The sequence below is a fragment of the Botryllus schlosseri genome, chromosome 7 (genome assembly GCF_051294905.1).
Source record: "Botryllus schlosseri isolate E-star chromosome 7, Bs_hap1, whole genome shotgun sequence".
Taxonomy (NCBI): domain Eukaryota; kingdom Metazoa; phylum Chordata; class Ascidiacea; order Stolidobranchia; family Styelidae; genus Botryllus; species Botryllus schlosseri.
In genome coordinates, this window is record NC_137242.1 from 27166878 (window position 1) to 27188911 (window position 22034).

Here is a 22034-nt window from a genome sequence, read left to right on the forward strand (position 1 = left end):
CAAATCTCATTCGCGTACTAACAATGCATATGCTATAGACTGCAGCGACACAATGAATAGTCTGTGACATTGAAATTTACAAAAGGATGGACGTTTGTCATATTTTGCGGCCTGCGACCTGATTTCAAGAAATTTCGGAAGAACGCTTAGCAAGCATTTGGAAATGGTAAAATTTATTTCAGTTTAAACTAGAGGTCGACCGATTATCGACATGGCCGATTATCGAGGCCGATATTTAGAGCTTTCCCAATTATCGATATCGGCCTATGAACTATCGGCCGATAGTTTATATTTAAAAAAAATTCAAAAAATTCGGAAATTCGATGCTTCGTGTTCTCAATCTCAAGAAATCGACGAAGCAAAGGGCGATATATGACAGATTTACCCTTGCAGGACGAGTTTAGCTGGGTGAGCATGCAGAGAAACAATGCTATCTGCATTACAATCTACCTTTTCTGGACTGATCTGCAATTCTGTATCATATTTTGCTTTTTAGGTTATCCAAATTTCATCGATGTGCACAATTAAGCAATAATTCTTTTCAATTTCAGTTTTCTCGTTTGTTGTTCAGCTTTCTGTGGCATGTACATGTACGAGTGCCATCTTGCCTAATATAAAATATTTTTGCTGAAATTGTTCTCTGCTCCTTACATATTAATATCGGCCTATGATATCGGTATCGACCTTGTGAGTGAGCCGATGTATCGTTATCGGTATCGGCCTGCAAAAATCAATATCGGTCGACCTCTAGTTTAAACGTATTGTTGTTGTTATTCGAAGTAAGGCATTCTCCTCTGCCCACTATCACTATTCCTCACCAGCTGATACGGCTTCGACGATGGTAATATCTTTCCATGGAGAAAGAATTTACTGATTTGAAGGGGCATTGGGCATATTGCCTTGACGTGTAATGTCCCACCACTGCCAAGAACGAGACGCTTGAAAAGCGATTTCAACTATCCAAAAGACCATGGTTTACGAGGAGATAGTTTTCCAGCAAGTACCGTGTCTAGCAAACCCCAATATAGATTCTTCAGTCCAGGGGTGCTCAATCTGCGACTGCAGAAGGAGAATTATGCGGCCGTCGATCCTTAATCCAACTATGATGTGTTGGCGCCCGTCAATGTGCAAATAGAATTTACGAATTGACTCCCTAATTTAATTCATTCTTAAAAAAATTTTTATAGGTAGATTGTAATGCAGATAGCATTGTTTCTCTGCATGCTCACCCAGCTAAACTCGTCCTGCAAGGGTAAATCTGTCATATATCGCCCTTTGCGTCGTCGATTTCTTGAGATTGAGAACACGAAGCATCGAATTTCCGAATTTTTTGAATTTTTTAAAAATATAAACTATCGGCCGCGATATCGATAAACTATCGATAATCGGGGAAGCTCTAAATATCGGCCTCGATAATCGGCCATGTCGATAATCGGTCGACCTCTAGTTTAAACTGAAATAAATTTTATTATTTCCAAATGCTTGCGGTAGAGGTAGGCCTACTTATTTTTGATGTAGTTTATCCTTGCAACTATGCAACAATAGATATGGTCTAATCCAGCGCCCGGCTTGAACCTTGGCGTGGTGTGCTGGCTTATTACTAATGTCAACCCGTTGCTTTCCAGATTAGTGTTGTCTTTTTATCCTGCAGCAGCTGCGTCGCTATTCTGTTATTTCAACCTACACGCCATACATCTACAACATTAAGACATGAGTTATAGTTAACTGGATAACTTCTTGTATAATTTCACAATGTATGATAAAAGAAGGCTCGGGAGCTAGAGCATTTCAACATTTAAGCCTGCTTCAAAGCCGTGTTACAGTGTCATATACACATCACGTAATTCCGATCCAGATGGCGAACTAATATTAAAACAAATGCGAAAGAGGGGTCTGAATAAGCTGAGATTGCATACTGATAGGGACCTCCTTGAAGTATTGCCCATGGCTACCACTGATTATAAGCTACGGAATAAGCTTTTAATTGAATATACAGTAACCATGTAGTGATGTAGCAACGGAATGGAGACATAATACAAACAATTTAAACATCGAGCAGATGAATGCACAAGCACATGCGTCAGAAACATCAACGAAATTATATAAGCTGGCCAGTGGCCATCCTCAATCAATTCGTCAAAATTAGGGACGAAAGTAGGTCGTGCCGAGCAGCGATCGGCTCATAGACAAATACTGATTCTGCATTTGGTCAACTTCAGAACGCACAATGCCGACAGCGTCATAATAACCAGTATATCACCTGTAAATACGTTTCAGTAAAATGCTTACCGTGTTACATTTGACTCTTCACGTAGGGGAGATGTGGTACCGATGGATCAAAAATTGGAAAATGATCGCTGGCCCCAAAATGTTCAGCCGAAAACAGCAGATCTTTTGCTGGCTCAGCACTTTGATACAAGCTCTACCTATCGAGCACATATACATGAATATCCGTCTTTTCAAAAAATATTTATGGACGTTTAAAATTTGGTGCTCGAACGTGTCATCGGTCCCCACCCGGTGGGTCCAATGGCACACGACCCAGGGACCTATGACACATATACCCTAAAAAACTCAGATGTGACAACTTTTCTTGCTCAGTATTATAATTTAAGCTACAGCAAGCCAAAGAAGAATTTTCGGTCGCAACCGTCAAAAAATAGATTAAATATTGACTCAAATGTTGTCATAAAATCACGTTTCGATTTAGGCTCGGACTTATAAATTTGAGGGTACATACATATTGCCCGAAAATCGACAGTGTGACTTCCAAAGACCTCGTTATAGCGATAAAACATCATATGCAATTATTACATAAAGATTTTCTGTACGTAGTCATGTTTCTTTTGTTTCATGATTAGTATGCTTGATTATCTTGCTTGATTTGGCTATTGTATCATCGGTCCCCACCATACTAATTTTGTACATGAATCGAAAAAAAATCCACTCAAGGAAAGTACTGAAAAAAATAATAGGTTACATTATATAGCCTGATACAAGCCCTAGACTTCACAATAAAAATGATTGCTGGTTTGTTCGTGTTGAAGGTTACAAAGAAAAATGTATATGTCGATCTGAATTTAGTTTACACCCCCCAAAACAAAAAACATCTGTGAGAGACCCCATAGTTCGCGCACGTCGATTTTTTTTGTATGTGAGGAAAGATGTTGCCAGCATGCAATTGTAGACAAGTTCACGGAGTGTAATAATGGAATTATCATAGAGAATTTTCAAAGTATTTTCGGTCCCAGAGATCCATCGGTACCACATCTCCCCTACTTCTGCGAGAACGACACACGCGGGCTTACGTTTGCCCACGCCTACTCTAATCCTATGACAAATTAGGCTGTTTTGAAGGGTTTGGTCACACGATAGTCGCATTCTACATATGAGTAGAGTGTCCGGACCGGAAAAACTGTATATTCGGAAATATTACAAATATTAGTCTTCCGATAAAACCGGTTTGTATTGAATTTGAGGTGTGACCGTCGGCTGCAAGATTACCCTGACATTTGACACGTATTGATGAGACGATAAATCGTGATGTGAATGTCAGATAGATGTCTGCATTAAGGTATACTATTTCTTATTCGTGATGCTGACGACTTGTTGTGAACCAAGATGAATGAAGTCATATGACATTCTTTTTTGACGTAATGGTGTGGATATTATGCAGAAAGATCGTGCAATGAAAAGTATGAACTCCCTTCACTGATCACGTAAGTAGAGATTCCTGATATACGTGCCGGGCCTTCACGAAGTGTCGATAGACGCTATATACGCTGTCAACGAAACGGTGAGTTAGGCAACGAGTTTAGCACGACCCCAAATATGACGCACATGCTTCGTAATTTCACATGTACTCTATATCAGTGGTTCTTAACCTTTTTGACCCCGCGGACCGGAAAATCATCAAAATAAAGTAGTAGACCGCGATCTATGAAGTGAAGAATCGAAACCAACCATCTATTTAGTTACGAGAAATGTATGCAGCTCATGGATAATATTAAAAAGCTTCATTTAATGCTGCGTTTGGACGTAGAGATTTATACGTATATCAATTGAAGTTTCTACAAGGCTAACCTCGCGAAATCCCGAAATAGACCACCAACTTGATTGTGATTATTCCCTAGCCTTTGATCAAAATACGACTTTGCATCTTGTTATAGACTCTATTATACTGTAATGTGTTGATTAATCGCACTGTGAAAATTAAACGTAATTTACTGAAAAGTCTTCATAGCTTTCACATATATACTGTCCAAAAATAGTTGCATGATACTTTTAAACAGTTTCGTGCCACACCTGCAGCATCGTGAACTCTATTTACGACACCATGCAGAAAATACGTCAGGAACTTCTGAATCAACTTAAAATTTGATGTGGTGATTCCAATGGACACTTCTTCAAACTTCTTGCGTTTGGAATTTGAGTTATAAAATTCTAAAATATTCCGCGGACCGACGATTGAAAACTAGTGCTCCATGTTTCAAGACGGCTAGTAGAGCATTTTAATTTGCGAATTTGTTGTGGATTTGGTTTCAATGGGATATCCCCTATGCATTGGTCATTTCTCAGCCAACCGTTATTCTTTTTTTTTCGAGTTGTTCCGAAAACAGAAAATGACATTTTATACTGTAAATGAAGGTATAAAGGTTTAAATCAGTGGTTCCCAACCTTTTTCGACTAATCGCCCCCTTTTCAAGCTCAACGCCGATCATCGCCCCCCAGATTTTGTGAACCGAAAAATCGGTATACAATCTGTAATCATCGGCAGGCTGACTAAAAAATAGGTCAACTTTTCGGCTCGCTGTCGAATTTTACCCTTTTTCAACTAAATTTCCGCGGGTTGATTAAAAAAAAAGAGTCTTCTCTCCGATTTGACTCAAATGTAGCCGTTTTAACGCGTCATCGCCCCCCTATCGTTCCCTTCGCTATTTTCGCCCCCTGTCTCCCCCTTTGTCCATTTGCGCCCCCCTATCGCCCCCTCGTCATTTTCGCCCCCTAGACCGCCAAATCACCCCCTGGGGATGATATCGCCCACGTTGGGAACCACTGGTTTAAATGAAGGTTTAAATTGCATACTGTTACCACGGATATTTTGGCCAGCTATCATGATATCAATGACAAAAATTATGCAATCCAATCCAAAACTCCTTTCTATTTTGAAAAAATAAGTAGTTTTGCATCAAAAACTGGCCGAAGTAGTCTGAGATCTTAACCACGCGAATAAGTCGTGAAAGTAACAAAGCCTACTTCAATATTCCGAAAAGGTACTTCTTTATTGACCATTTCTGCAGATGTCATGTCTGCATTGGTTCAAAATTACAACTGTGAGTATCGCCCAAACCTTTAATATGCGTCCACCTTCACATATTAAGCCTAAGAAACGACTTACACGTTTCAAACGAATTGCCATTTGCCTAATCAATGTAGTACTTGGGGGCAACTAATTTGCAGTCGCCAATGTGCTATAAGATGAAGCAGCTTTTCATTGACACGATAACGGAAGGGGGATCGAATATTGATCTGAACGATTTTCTGTGCATTTTACGCCAGGTTTGCATGATCTCAGCATATGCATGGCATATATAAGACTTCAATCGCGCACATTTGACGAGGTAAGCTAATAAAGCGCATAGGCATTGGGCATGGTATAGTCAGTGCAACAATGTTATTCCGTTCCAGGGCCTGGAAATTCTAGAAGTGGGATATTTTCACGGGGAAATTTCGTGTGTGTGTGTGTGTGTAATCGTAAATTAGATCTATTTCGATATCGGTTTGCGGCATTGTGCCTTACTTCAAGATGAAGGAGTAGGCTATATACTCAGCTGGAAGCTGTACATCCTATGAAATCTTCCTTGTTCAATGTTCAATATTCAAAGTGTATATCTACAACTCTACAGCACCATAGACCAGCTCTTATCAATATTACCACTGCGAGCGTTCGTAAATAATACTCAAAATTTCTCTGTGATCATCTCTGATATGACCCGTGAGTTTTAACATAGCAATTAGCAACGATAATATTGTACATATAAGCCTATTCTGAAACGCACAGATTCCATACGTAGCCTGTATCGGGATATTGGTGAGCTATAAAATCGGATGACACATTTGTACAGATTGAAATAGATTTCTTTGAAGTGTAGTTTCATAATTGAGGGGTGGATACAACGATGAATCGAAGAAGCACCAGCAACAATATTTCAAATCCAAAATGATGAAGTGCAAACTAACCTACATTATTATCAAATAATAGGAAACATCATGAAACAAAAATTTATCAATTTTATTCTATTTATTTGTACGCAGAAATAAAAATGAACAGCTTGATGGGCATCATTTTCTCGGCATTGCTCTTGACCACCGCTGTCGGAGTCGTTCAAGGAGTCAGCATCAAAAATCAAATGGAACGTTCTTCTCCACGGGGATGGTGTGAGTAAAATACTTGAGGTCCATATATATTACAAATTAGGCATAACTCCAAATAAATAAATCTTTCTTGGCGCAAATGCCTCGTGGTAAATGAAAAGTGGCCATGCATTCAAATATAATAGTAATAAGTGATTGCTGGGGCAAGTTTTGTTGTTTTAAAACCGTGAGAAAGTTCAACCCAACAGTTTCCGATTTGCAAAGTGTCTGCTTGATCCGTTTATTTCTTTGCTATTCAATCGATTATGCATGCATTTTATGTTCTTTAGATTTGAAACCTACATGAGAGCATTTGGCTGTCAGCTCCTGCAGAGTTTTCAAATTGCGTATTTTCCCTTTTCACGAACGGCCTGGCGACACCGCCAAAAATGACATTTTTGCCAGGCGCAGCAAGAAAATGGTGCAATGAGGGAAAAGTTTTACCAAAAAGCCAAACAGCAAGCCGGTAACCCATCAAACGAGTCAAATACCAAACCCAAACCCCAAGATATGCAAACTTGACCCAAGGCATTGCAGCAAAACTCAATGTTGGCGACTAACAAAATCGACACATTTAAAAGGTGACACTGGGATAATGTAATTTTTGGTATCATATTTAAGCGACAGTGAAGCAATCAAGCGATCCATTTCCATATCATGCGGGCAGTATCGTGCTTGGCTGGTGTTGTTCCACTTCTAGCCTGAGCGCCATTGCGTCATAGATAAAATTGGGATGCACCTAATCAATCACTTAGCTCTTTGCTAAGCAAATGGCAGAGGAACCACACTAGAAATAGTTTTATAGCATATTTTTCAAATCACTCCTTTTAGAGTTTGCACAATATTTCATAACAGTTGCAGTGAAAAGTAGCGTGAAAAACAGACAAAGTTGCAAAATTTGCAATATAAAATTCCATGAAATAGCTTAAAACGACTTACCAAATGAATTATGAGTATTTAGGAAGCTCCCGGAAGCTGTAAAAAAGTTGCAAAAGTTGCAAAAAGTTGCCCTAGTAATTACTTATTGGATATTGTTTTCGTCTGGGATGTTAAAGGTGTGATATCGTATGATATTCGTGTTTTGCGCTTAGAACATACCTATAAAAGACTCAATAACTCAATTCATGTTTTATTCAACAGAAGAAGTTGGAGGCTGTGATGAAGAATGCAAACTTGGATGGTACAACTTTAAACTCGTCTAAACTAATATACCATTTGTATATGTTACATGACCATGTATGAGATCATTGCGATATCAAGCATATCACCACAAATATTGGACGCGAAAACAATTTCTCGAATACATATTTAGATATGAATTGAAATCGCGATTTCTCTTTGAATTCTCGCTGATATGACAAATTGAAAGTTTATGATAATGCATATACAGCTGATGACTTGTACGTCACCGAAGAAAACTCCTGTTTCTATTGCAGTTTAGTCATAGATATATCCAATTTCTAATAATTTCCAATATAAGTAATTGAACAACACGTACATAAGAAACGACCTACATTCATTAATGACTAATGCAGTGGTTCGTAAAGTGAGCGTAAGCGCTGAGTGTCAACGTGGATGGTATGTACTATGGGAAACTGTTTGGGGAAATCAGTAATATAATAGCTCTGTCTGTGGAACAAAATCTGATTCATGAATGTCGTCGTCGTTCGCGGTGGTAAAAGGTGTATTCAATTGACCATCGTCACTAACGTTTCCGCGTTCGTGGTTATGCAATATTGAGTTTTGTAATATAAATAGACAATTATTCTGACAATTAGACTAATTAATAAGTGACACTAAAACAAGTTCAGAGCACACATTCAACCGCATGTACAACAAGGACTTGGAAGTTTCAGGCACAACGAAGTACGATGATTTGGAAGAGAAATTGACTTGTACGCTTCATTTCACTGAATGTGTCTGTCTTAGAGTGTGTCTGAAAAAATGTGAATCTGACAAAACGTACGCAACGTATTTCTGAATGCCAATAAATTAGATCAGCACTTGAAGTCTGCTCGTGGGGTAGTGGCTCTGTGTGTGCATTGATACCTGATTTGTTGCCCGGGGGTTTGTGTAAAAAAGTTTGGGGAAACACTGGACTTAAGTGTTACAATAACTTGCGGTGGAACTAGGCATACCTCAGCAGTTTCAGCAACGATTTTATATAATGAAATGGATAACATTCTTATGCAATCAAACCCCTTCCGCGTTGTACATCTATACCTATCTAGTTACTGTCTGATCTTCCTGAATCTCTTGTCATCGAAAACATATTCAACATCTCTTGATTTTGAGTGAATCCTCATACCCTGTGGACGAAATGATTCGATATACATTTTAACCAAATAGGTCTACCTTTCTTACTGCCAGTAAACGTTGCTGAATCTAGAGGTTTTCTCCATAAAATTGCTGCGAACCAGTTTTTATCTGCAGTACCCTAAAAAAGCTCAGTTCTCGAAACTATGGACTAAAACTGTGCCTTGTTTGTGTCAGCTCCCCAAACTTATTTATGATCAGTTTGACGTAGAACTTGTATATGACGAAGGGACTATTTGCTAGAAATTGATAACATTTAAATCCAGCCACTTATTTCACTAATATCGTAAATTATTGGTTTTCGTAAAATCTTCGGCTTGACATCAGAAGAGGATATACTATATAATATACGAAGATTGACATATTATTGTGGCTCAATTTCCGGACAGTCTTACTACCGGAATTTAAAACGAGGTATGGGCACATGACTATATCAGAATGACTTCGGCCTAGTAAAGCTTTGCCTATCAACCATAGGAGGTCACGATCCAGTTCATTACCCGGAGTATATGTGGTAATGTGTGGTGACCTGGACCGAAACCACAACATTTTTTCAGCCCCCTCCCGCCCAAATAAACACTGATCTTCAGCCCACCCTAGGATAGTCGATGCAAAATCTGGGAAGGACTTACAATATAGGGTTGCCACTTGCCATACGTCCGGAATTTCCCAGACTTGTCCGGAGTTTCACTGTTCAAACTGCGTCCGGGAGGAATTTCTAAAATATGACTGAATGTCCGAAATTTTGAAGGCTTGATGTAGGCTCATTTTTTTTGTAAATTAACATAATAAGATTATTTTGGGGAAGATTTATGCTACATGCGATTTACTATCACATATATTGATTTTAATATGGGGACTACCACCCTCGCAAAAACTGCAATAAAAATAAATATAAATAACCCTCATTTACTGAAATAACCCTACTTGTAGCCTAATCACAATTATAGGAGAACGGTATATTCCTAGAGACGGTTAAGGCCGTTTAAATGCTTTATTCAAAGATAGTGGTTCTAAACGTGGGGGTCGTTTGCCTTTATTCTGGGGTTCGCCTTTATTCTGGGGTTCGCGAAAATGTTGAACGTAATCAGCTTCCAAAATAGCCCGTGATTAAGTTTGGGTAAAGGTGCTGACTTCTTCCGGTAATCAGCTCGTCAAACTCTGATCTGGGCCACGGAACATTTTCAGATTGGAAACGAGTCGCGACCATAAAAGGTTGGAAACCACCGGGTTACGGGTGCTTATAAAGCTTTGTGATGCGCACCGGCATTAGGCTGATAAATAATCTTATCGGTGAACATGACTTATCGATGTACAATTACGCTCCTGTATTTTCGAGGTCATCATCCTGCAGCAGCTCTACCGCTAACTCTGATCATGTGGGCGGATATCGGATCAAACAATATTAATATATGGAAGAACCAATGTTATTGAAAGAATTCCTTAAAAAATTATACGACAATATGCATATAGAAACCAGATGCATATAGCAATCCCCCTCCCCCCCCAGAAGTGACATCGATTACCCTATAGTTATGATTACCCTAAAATCAATGTTTGCTTGGGCGGGAGGGGGCTGAAAAAATGCGGTTACTGGTTACCCAACACACAACATCATACTCCTGACCCAGATCGTGACCACCTCTGTTAGATAAGCAAAGCTTTGCTAGTCTGACGTCATATTGACAGACAATGTGCTCATACCTCATTATCAAAACCACGAGTGGGCGCTACAGAGTGTCCGGAATTTTAGTCACAGAAATATGGTAGCCCTATTTTAATATGCTTCTAGTATTTAAATTTTATGAGTGAATACTTTCAATAACATTGGTTCTTTCATATAGTATTATATAATTTCGATCCTCTCTCCGCCCACATGATCAGAGTTAGCGGGAGAGCTGGTGGAGGATGATGACATCGAAAATGCAAGGAGAGTAATTGTGCACATCGTTAAGTTATGTTCATGTCACACGGATAAGATTAGTTATAAACCTAAATGCCGATCCGCACCAGCAGGTTGGACATCCGGAGGTGTCTAATCTTATATGGTCGCGATTCTATTTCCAATTTGAAAATGTTCCGTAGCCCAGCTCAAAGCATGATAAGCTGTGCACGAAAAAGGTTCAGTACATTCGCCCAGACTTACTCCCGGCCTATTTTGGAAGCTGACTACGTTTATCATCTTCCACGAACCCCAGAATAAAAGCAAACGACCAACAGGTTTGGAAACAAAAATTTGACTAAAGCATCTATACGTCCGTAACTGACTCTCGGAATATACCGTTCTCCTATAATCGCGATAATCGTCAGAATATATTTGTATCTGGACTAACACACACATTGTATAATGTGATAAGACACAAAGCGATGTAATGTAATGAACATATAGGAGGATTGCTATTACAATTAGACTTATTTCAGTAAAGAAAGTTTATTTTTAATTATTTTTGATTGCAGTATTTGCGGGGGCGGTGGTCTCCATATTAAAGTCAAAATATGCGACACTAAATCGCGCGAAGAAAAAGTTCATGTAGGTGAAGAACCACTGGTCGATGTATGCGCCAGAGATGAGAGGATTTGGAAGTTCTATGTCCTAATCCAATCCAAATCCGAATCTCCAAATCCAAATCCAAATCCAAATCCAGAACTTCTGTATATTCAAGTCCAATCCTAATCCGATACTCACTTGAAATTCAGAAAAAATGCTAATTGATGCAAGGGAGGAATTGGAAATTTTTCTTTCTCAACCAACCATTCTCTTTATTTAAGGTAGCTTGGCATAGGGCTGCACCTTTCATGTTCATTGGCACCGAGTATACCATGGCGTAGTGTACCATAAGCACATTAATAACTGATCCGAATAAAGTTTGTCGCCATTCGCCACACGACGTATCAATCTCCCAGAAAATCGGTAAATCCAATCCAAATCATAATCCGTTCAGAAAAAAAACGCTAATCCTAATCCAATCCAAATCTGACAAAATTTCACAAATCCTGTTTTTTCAAATCATAATCATAATCCATGCCCATCTCTGGTAAGCGCCCACAAATATTTTGAACTCACTATTTTCGCGTGTTTGGACTTTTGGCATGCCGCGTTGCATCCAATTCTTTATGAGAGCTTGTTTTCCGGCAGGGAAATCTCTGGTCACTGGCATGTACCTTCGAACGAAATTTGAAGACATACACTAAACCAGTGGTTCTCAACCTTTTTCACCTCGCGGACCGGTAAAATTTCAAAAAAGGTCTGGCGGACCGGTGGACTTTCAAAAATTGAAAGGAAGCCAAAATGTAAAGTATGCAACCGTTTCATGCGATTATATGGTGCTGGAGAGTGATATTTATAGGGTTTTTATTGTAATAAATTATCTTCATGATGGAATCCATGTGAGTTTATGGTAGTGCGTCTGTTGTGTCGAGGTAAAACTGCCTTGTCCAGAAATACGTGCTACCGCCGAAATTCGTTTACAGTTTTTCGCGCCGAAGGCCGTAGGTTAAACCGACCACGCCAACTCGAATAGTATTCTTCTCTTTGACAATATCGAGAGAAGTAGCGTTTCGGTGTCGAACCAAGCACCTTGTCATGCTACCTTGCTCATTGCCTACTACCACCAGATGCAGGCTACTCTGGCAACTACGAATACAATGCGCCGCACGAAGACACTTTACAGCAGCTATACTGGGCTTCCGCAAATCCGGGTCGAAAAAGCACTTAGTCAGTCCACCCCAAAAACGTTGGTCTTGGGCGTCCACAGGGCGATAAGCCAAACTTCTGGGTGCTTCACCCCCAGACTCCACAGTTGGGTGGTTGTTTTCACCTGTGCTTGTGAGCACATTCATTCTACTCAGTGTAAGCAGATAGTTTATGTAGCTTAATCGCGCCAATAGCGAAAATTTTCGATCATTCATGACAGAATCGGTTTTCTCGCTGCCGAATTTCTGACCCACCTTTCTGAGACCCATGTTAGCCTAAACTTCATTATGTGTTGGTATGTTGTGGCGCGGTAATGGCTGACGCCGAAATGCCTATTTTTTAAGGATGGTGTGAACGCGAGGTTCACGTTCGCGTTCTGTGTGTGAACCTCGAAAATTTAGAGGTTCGCTTTCACAACAGAACCTTGGTAGGTTCTGCACTGTGAACCTTTTTGGTAAATTGTAATTTGGACTTCACTATAAGATCTTTGGTTAAAATATATTGCATTTCAACTGCGGGTCACTCTATGCATGGCGCTGGCAGCATAAAAAATCAACACTAAACGAGCATGCACATTGACAACATTAAAAGTTTTACTTGCTTTTTTGTTGCAAAAAACTTCTCGAAATATCCAGCTTTCCGTTTGTGAATATTTAGTGACTCTCTGCTATGAGCTTGACCCGCAATCACACCACATCACGAGCGATATACGTAGTCAGCGAATGATGCTGATTCAACCAATCAATGACATTGATATCGTTTTCTGATGTGAACAATCGAGCGGGCGTACGGGGTAAATCTTGACTTCATATCCTTACTGTACCATTAAAACCAAATCCATGCGATTAAGGTGCTGGCTACTGCTATATAACTTGTTGTTTATGGTATCGGTAGCGAGTATAGAAACCCGTTTTACACTCTGCTCAATATCAATGTAGCAATACTCAGACTCCGAACACATTGTCCGGTCTGTCAAAGACCGTTAAGGCGTAAGCTTATATTCCCTGGTAAGTCCTCGTTGAAATTGTTGGCAAAGCGACGGAATGTATTGATTTTATGAGATTATTATATGCCTTCATAACCGCGGTTGATACATTTAGCGACGTTTAAAACGCCAATATGTACTTCAGCAATGTGACATTATGTGGCCCGAGTCTTCGCTAGGTATCGTGTACATTAATATAGTCTATCACTTCATTGAAAGATAGGGTTGGAATTAGCAATATGACGTCACGAGGTTCACGTTCGTGTTCACACAGAACCTTTCAAAAAGGTTCGCGTTCACACGAACCCGAACCTTTCAGAGGTTCACACCATCTCTACGTATTTCTATAAATCATGCGTATTTCTTGGAGAAGGGCACCTAATAAGCAAGACATTTAGTGACACTAAATTGCGCAGAGCGCGAAAAAAATTGAAACAAGTAGGAAATACTTTCAAAAAAATACGCTATGATTTATGTTCATTTGCAAAATAATTTTGGTCCTTTTTCAAGCTCGATCCCTCTCCTATTGGATGGTTTGGTGAGCCCCAGTTACGCTTCTGCACGAAATAAATGAATCGAAAACAAATGATCGCGCAAACTGCACTGTTTAGCGATGAGTCAGCTCGTATCTGTTCTGTAATTGTCGCCTTCAACTTTGCATCTTGAAATTAAGGTATAAAATTGTAATATACCTGGCGGACCGGCAGGAATGTTGTCGCGGACCGGCGGTTGAAAACCACTCCTCTAGATCAGTGGTTCTCAACCGGGGGTCCGCGGACCCCTGGGGGTCCGCGAAGCATTTTCAGGGGGTCCGCGAGACCGCGAAATTTTCAAAATGGTGGAAACATTTTTTGGGATTTGGGAAAACACGAGGCAGTTTAACTTTATTACTTTTAAAACTTCATGACTCACATAACCAGATTGGCCGTCTGAGATCAAATAACATATATTGCAAACTCAATTTACTTCCAATAGCCTACTAATACAAACATATTGCTGCTTAGAGATGTTTTGTGGGGGTTTGTGCAAAAATAGGAAGTTGGAGTAGTAAGGTCCAGCAGGGTGACTTCGAAATATTTGCAACCATTCACATTCTTTTGTGACAGTGGTTCTCAAACTGGGATGAGGTGAAAACATATGAAGGAGGGCGCAAAACCACAGTCGACGAAAAAAAATTTTTCGCGCTTCGCGCGATTTACTTATCATTATAACTTATTGCTCTGTGTGTAACTTTTCATTTCATATTTGACAATTCTCTCTTCGACAGCCATAACCCTCCATCCCGTCAAATTATCCGCTGGGCTTCTTAGCATTCTGATTGTGTTATCGCTAGCATGAGGTCGATATTTGCACAAGACAGATAACGGTTAGTCGATAATCGAGATACTTTGATCTGAAACTTGGGGGTCCGCGGAGGTCCATGAAAGTCCCAAGGGGGTCCGCGGAGACAAAAAGGTTGAGAACCACTGCTCTAGATCAATGGTTCCCAACCTTTTTGTCGTAATTCCCCACTTAAGACTCATTCCGAATCTTCATTCCCCACCACCCAAAACTATCGTCGTATTTTCTTTCAACCTTTGTCATTGCGGAGCAGCTATTTGCTTGACTGAATACACAAGTCACGCCAGTACGCAAGACAATCGCCCATAATTGCAACATGAAACGAATTGTGAAGCGATACCGGTAACCCTCAAACTGTTGCAAGAGTTATTGACGTCATACTGGTCGTGCTGGATGCATTTGTGACGCCATCATTGATTATCAGGAGTTGAAAAATTAGTTTTTCTGAACAACACTCAATATAATTTTCGATACATACTTTCCAGAGCAGTTAACTGGTAACGGTAGTCGCGCATGTGTCTCCGTAAATATGTATACAATGTTTAACAAATGCGTCCATTCCCTACCAGAAACTATTGAATTCCCCACCGGTTGCTCTAGAACTAAATGCATCTTGGCTCAGCTTCAGAATTAGAATTCTTTGGGAAAAGTATTTCATTTCGGATTTGTAGGATTCTGGACGATAATTTTAGGATTCTCATGGATTTTTGGATGAGATTTTTCGGATTCGGACGGATTGTTCGTCAGAGACCCAAGTTGTCGGAGGGATTCGGATTCTCAGAAACCAATATCCGCTCATCCCTGGACGGGTATAAGCTTTGGTCGCTACCGCCCTAGACATATCGACTATAATGTACGCAATATGTACAGCATGTAAATTTGGTCACCTAATGATCTATCTTCAGTGTGGTTGCCTTGGTCGTTTCCAAGTCTACGGTGTTCGGTATCATAGACAATAAGTGGCAGGCCCATCAAAGATGTTGCGATGATATGGCCTGACGATGAAAAATGTGCCAACCCCTGTATCATGCAAGTCGGTTTGGTGTCAGAATTAAGTTGGTCTGACACTAGATATGGCTGCAAAGGTCCGGTATAGCGCTAAAGGCTGTTTTTGTTCCTGATATATTGGAATCGCTTACACGTATCCTACGAAACTGAAACAATATATCCATTCGTAAGACGAACACAATTCCAAGTTCGCATTTCGACGCAAGACTCATTATTTTCCACTATTGGTCTCATTTGAGAAGTGCAGCTCAAGTTGCGGGCGCTGGAGTAGTCGCGCCTGTCATATCGACACCTGGACATTGGACCTGGACATATCAATGCCGAGCGTTTTGGCCACTATGCGGGGGTTATTATATTTTAATGTTTTGTCGCCGACAATCATTTTGGCAACATACACAGCGCACGGAGTCGCATGTTGCCGGGAACGTGTGTTTCCCATAGCGTGAAAATGTCCAGCGCCTAAATGCCGGCTCGTATAAAATATTCGCGGTCCCACTGGCTGCACATTGCACTCTCCTAGACTAAAGCATCCAAAAGTTTCATACGATATTAGGTTGCCGTATATATATTTTTGTATGTTTCTCAGAATAAAGAAATCAGGCCACGGTAAATCGCGCGAAACGCGAAAAAAAAGGTTTAATATAACTAAAATCTGCCCCCGTTTTCTGTTGATTTATCAAATAATTTTAGTTTCTTCCTTTTTGAAAACTTATGTGATATATTTTGCATCAAACACGGTTATGATATGTCGTGTTCGTCACATCATTTGGCTTGCCACGAAAAATCATCTTGCGTGCCGGGGGTTGCCGACCCCTGGTATATATTATCGCACCATTGGTTTCAACTATTATGCGACGGAATGTCAGACCAGTACACGCTTATCGTTGTACAGTAAAATTTCCATACAATTTCACAAATCATACGCACCTATTGTTCCAGTTACCCGAGCTAACGACGAGAGTGCGTCAAACATATCCGTCGATAAAGTAATGGACAATTCGTTGCCTCCAAATAGTGATTCATAATAGCTGTCGAACCAGGTGACGTTCTGCAGCTTGCTAGAAAGAAAAGTGCTTTTCCGTATTCCGTACTTGTCAAATAAGTTGAGACATTGAATCGAGCCCTGATGTCCTGATATGACACGGGCTTGAAAATACCTTTAAAAATGCCCGGGATGCTTACTTCGAATCCGTATAACTCCGACGACCTTTGCCAATCCACACCCAGGTCAACTATAACACCCTGAGTAAGGTCTGAAATCGAATTTAAAACTTCGAGGCTTGCGACAACGTATCTGTAATCTGATTGGGAATGTTTCATACCTCGTACTGGCAAACCCACGATTGGATCGTCGATTCGACACTGCTTTGGACCTAAACAGACAGACGTAACCTTGATGTCTACGAAGTGGACATGATTTGTTCCGCCCGGATTCCAGTTGCTGGTTCGTCGCTTGTAAATCGAATGGCGCCCACTCTGAATATCAACGTCACAATTTGTTCAGTGTAAGTGTCTTCCTGGTCGAGTGATGAAATGCATGCCAGATTTGTTGTGCTCGGGCCAAAATTACACAATAGGATAATTCTAGCCTAATTACGATGGTAATCTAAGTCCAATCTAACTTCTAAAATGTTCCATTGCTCTAATTATAATTTCAATCTAATTTATGGTTGCCTAAAAATGCTTCAGTAGAACTGTATAGTAAAGTGGTTCTCAAACTTTTGTAGACATGCCCCCCTTTATGATAGTGAAAAATTTCGCGCCACCTTTACCGTCATATCACAAAATCTAACCAGAATGATAGCAATCTCAACGGATGATTTGATGGCATGTAAGGCTATCCTTATAACTGTTGATGAGAGAATTCTCAAATGTGTAATACACAGACCAATAACTATGAATTGGAGGTAAACTACGCGGAGCGCGAAAAAATGTTCAGTAGACCGCGGCTGAGCGTCCCCTTTCAGATGCTTGCATGACCTGCCAGGGAGGCGAGCCCCCCCCCCCCCCAGTTTGAGAACCACTAGAACAGTGCGAAATGAGCCAAGTTTGCTGACATTTGCCATTCTCTTGCTTGCGAGAATGAACTCTGATTTGATATGAAGTGGGCTTGATTGTTGATTTAGTGCTTTCTAATTCGGAATTAAATTCAATTTCCAAAAATTAATAATTCTATTTCTAATTTATTTAGAAAAAAATATTGTGTAGCTATAATTTTTAATTCTAAGCTAGTTCGGAAAAACGTAAAATTTTCTATTCGTACAACTTCGGCTGGAGCTTAGAGTATCAAATACTGGACGCCTCCAATTGGGTCAGTACTGCCGAATAAGCTTGATAGCTCATTTCAAAGCCATGATGTTGTGTGTCAGAACTTACATTTACAATGATCATTTATTCCTTGTTTGAAAATCGGACTATGTTTTGACCGGCTTTGACGCGGGCTCGAAGTTGGATGCGCAGACCGGTTTCTAGCCCTAACAAATAGGTCCGCTCGCATTACTGGGGCAATCGACTGTCTCACCGTCTTTTGGACAGTTGCGCTCCGTTTTGAATGTTGCGACGGATAGAAATCCTTGTGATGCGCGCACCTGTCGTTATTCACTGTACTTGAGTCGATCATGAGTTCACCACTGAAGTGAATGCGGGGCCAGCCGAGATAACCTGCGAATAGCAACATTTCATTCGTGCAGAAGCGACTCGTACAATAATGCATCTTAGGCATAGCTTCACTTATAATTCTGTTCTATTGCATCTGTTAAGAACAATATATGGCTAATAGATACGGGGCAATGAAAATCACGAATCTAAATCGAAGATAAAGATTTTATCCGTGTTTTCGCCTGGAAATGCTTTGCCGGGCTTGCTCCAGCAGCGTTCATGAAAAACTAGCGTCACACCGAAGCCACGTAAGTTTCCAATTAAAAAGCCAAAATCGTATCAATTCATGCTGCACACCACGACACAACGTATCACCACAACACACCCCACATATCACCACAACAAAACTCAAGTCAACAAAGTCACATCGAAACACATCACAGACCCTTGACCATTATGATCCACGAATTTTACCACCATAGCAAGGTATTACTTTCTGAGACAAGACGAAAGAACTGTGTTGCCAGAAATATTTCATAAAAAATTGGTTCTTAACACACACTTTGGCAACATGACTTAGCAGTTCGTGGATTTTATCAAATCAATTCAATTCCGAGTTGGTTTACGCGGTCGCGTGTTCCATCCTATTTTATCGTAATGAATGAAGATAATTCCTAATAATATCGAAACCACTTGCAATAGGGGCCAATTGTTTGTATCCAAATCAGTTAGAGAACTTTCTGGACCATGGCTGGAATGACAATAGCTACAATGCTTATATTGCACAATCAATACCCCCAGCAGCAAACTTACTTGGGCAGAATACGACGAAACAATGCCTTGAATCAATCTCATCATTGCATTGTCCCGAGTGACAATTTTGTCTGTGTCTTGTCCTAACGCCTTTTCCGCATGTTGCGCTACAAGAGCTCCATGAACTCCATTCTCTGGTGCCTACGTTAAAGAGATGCTACACCATGATACGCTCCTAATTTCAACATAGTGAAGTATAAACCAGTGCTTCTCAACCTTTTTGACTTCGCGGACCGGTAAAACTTCAAACGAAATCTCACGGACCATTGAACCTTCAAAAACTAAAATTCACCTTAAATTTAATTACGACAGCTTGAATTTAATATTGGAAACTCCATTGAATAATGCTTTTTTGATGCTAAATATTTATACGTGGTTATATTGAAACTTCTGCAAGGCAAAGTCCTGCTAAAGACCATTAACTTGATTGTGATTGCTCGGTGACCATTGAAACAAATGTGAATTTACTATTGGCTCTATTACACCGCCAAGAGCTGCTGAATTGAAGTTTGTTCAAAAGACTCCGTAGCTTTCATCTATAACTTGTCCGAAACGAGGTGTAGGCTGCATTTTGACAGTTTCTTATAACACTTCTACCATTATGACGAACGCTTAAAGGATGACATGAACTTTCTGTTGCAAAGCCATGCCCAAAATACGTTCCACACTTCTGAATAAATTAAAATTTTGATATTTATTTTTTTAACCAATGGACATTGGACGAGCACCCAACTTCTTGCATTTTCTAATTAGGACACGAAATTATAATATATCTGGTGGGCCGGCAGGAAACTTGTCACGGACCGGCAGTTGAGAACCACTGAAGTAGACACATGCAAATAGCACGGCACTGTACTTGGTCTTCAACATTTCCATTCATATGATCAAAGGTAATAGTCGCAATATTTTAGCTGACTTCCAGACCGCCTAATTCGATGCGACCGATGTCAATCGTCAGATATACTACGTCAATGAAGACGAATAGATATCACTGTACATATAAATTAGGGTTGTCCATTCTTGGGCAGCTACTTTCAAACGCTTTGCCCGAAATCTGAACGGCTTTCCCGTGAGCTTCTTTCAGGCTCATTGTTGTTTTTCATCAATAATCTATGGAATGAGACATAATCACGGGGTATTTTTAAGATTTTTCCAATTTTGGACAGCCCTAATATAAATATTATTCTAGTCATGCCTCCGTAACCCCTCAAAACCAGCCCAAGCCCAGTCTCTATAGGTAATTGTGATGGAATCATGGCGTTAAGAAGACTGAAGGCATAAGCTGAAGGGCATTGAGGATAATGTCATCCGCTTGGACAAAGTTTCACAAGTATAGAAAATATTCACCTTTTTCAAATTGGATTAGAGTTCGAATTCCTAAACAAATCGTATTCAGTTCCGAATTAGAAAGAAATACGAGAAAAAGTCAAGTTCAGTAAATATCAAATGACATTTCATTCTGATAAGAAAGAGAATCCCATGTGTCAGCACACCAAATGTGACTGGAGTCGATGTATGCATATCGCCGGCAGCATTTTCAGTAAAACAAGAAATAGACCAGAATCAAAATGACAGCACAGAAACATTTCACAAATAAGATTATAATTGTATTACCAGCATTTCGCCTTAATTAGTCTAATTAGATAACTAGAATTCGAATTCGACTATCTAGCTTACCAAGTCCGCTTCTGAAACTGCGATCGCGTCGCGAAGAAATTATGCGCATGTGGACAATATTTGAGAAAATGTTGCTAACCAACTGCATTGAGCCGTGCGATTTGCCTCTGTCTACACTACAGTCTACACCAGTGTATAAGTCTCCATGATTTCACGCATTGTTTAATGGCTCTAGTGCTCATTGCTCACTCACCCGGCACTCTTTGCTGCTCACCCGACACCAATACCATGGAACATGTGGTAATGGCAATAATAAGAGTTGGCTTGCTCATAATCCTAATTTTGCTTCTGTGCGGTACCACCATCTTCGAGCGACAGTCAGTCAGTTTTAGGAAATCGGTTTCATATAAAGGGGAAACTGAAGTCGTATGGTATTGATTGTGGTATCCGTCGAAGTAGCTACGCTACATCCTATATCCTGTACACCGAACACATCCGGAAATACTATCGCAGTGCTTGATATCTGTTGCTGTTGAGTTAAAGTTTGTGATGCGTGTTGACTATAGATAGATAACTTAAGTATGGATAGATGTGTAACACGTGACTGTACGGCGTGCCAATTGGAGTGCTGTAGTTTCTGATCATTCTGACGGTTGCTTCCGTTCAAGACGATATCACTCGGGTCGCAAGCTATAAAACTACCATATCATGGTACGAAGCTACCAGTAATTGATAGCTCTATCTCGTTGCCCAACCGCTCTAATCGCGTGTTCCGCATCTATACGTAGGTTGGTGATCTACATGCTAATGGCAATAAGATACAAGACCTTCGGCTACGACTGGCTTGAATATATTTGCTATCTTCGTTATTCAATTACATATTATGATCGTGATCATCAGCAAAATTTATCGTTACTCAGTGTTTCGGCTTGTAAGTAATTCTGAGTAACCCCGCCTAGAGCAAGGCAGCACAGGACACTGAAATGCAGTATAAGACACTTCTCTGGCTAAAATCCAAGTTGAAATTAGTCTTACAGTCGGCTTAAATAAAGTACAACTGCATGAATTTGTTGTATGAGTAATATACATTTATTTACTTAGCATTGCATAAAGTGAAACGCCATCGATTAAACAAATGACACCCGACTCAATATCTCAACTGTGAAAATTTATAGATATTGTTCCGCGTGACTTGTGCGAGAAACCACTCATTCAACAATTGCGCAGCTTGATTTTACAGTCTCCAAT

General features: G+C 40.1%; 1 protein-coding gene and 1 long non-coding RNA gene across 2 annotated transcripts; one reads left to right on the plus strand and one right to left on the minus strand.

The window, feature by feature from the left end:
- Window positions 1-6001: 6001 nt before the first annotated feature.
- LOC145443781 (uncharacterized) lies at window positions 6002-7920 on the plus strand. Its single transcript, XR_013916532.1, has 2 exons — window positions 6002-6438; window positions 7555-7920. It is a non-coding gene; the product is annotated as an uncharacterized LOC145443781 (long non-coding RNA).
- A 6237-nt stretch (window positions 7921-14157) lies between these two features.
- On the minus strand, window positions 14158-21230 carry LOC145443336 (uncharacterized). Its single transcript, XM_080321319.1, has 6 exons — window positions 21040-21230; window positions 19170-19310; window positions 18280-18419; window positions 17081-17234; window positions 16916-17011; window positions 14158-16816 (listed from the first exon to the last, which is right to left on the minus strand). The coding sequence occupies exons 1-6, from the start codon at window positions 21149-21151 to the stop codon at window positions 16707-16709; spliced, it is 753 nt and encodes a 250-aa protein (XP_080177445.1). The 5' UTR covers window positions 21152-21230; the 3' UTR covers window positions 14158-16706.
- Between the last annotated feature and the right edge of the window lie 804 nt (window positions 21231-22034).

What these genes read in the sequence shown, in the direction of transcription:
- LOC145443336 (XM_080321319.1), bottom strand. Translation starts at nt 21,151, where the DNA reads ATGGTGGTACCGCACAGAAGCAAAATTAGGATTATGAGCAAGCCAACT. An exon ending in GCGCAACTGTCCAAAAGACG is followed by an intron (nt 17,235 to 18,279) that starts GTGAGACAGTCG and finishes GTTGATATTCAG; the next exon opens with AGTGGGCGCCATTCGATTTA. An exon ending in CATCCCGGGCATTTTTAAAG is followed by an intron (nt 16,817 to 16,915) that starts GTATTTTCAAGC and finishes TTTTCTTTCTAG; the next exon opens with CAAGCTGCAGAACGTCACCT.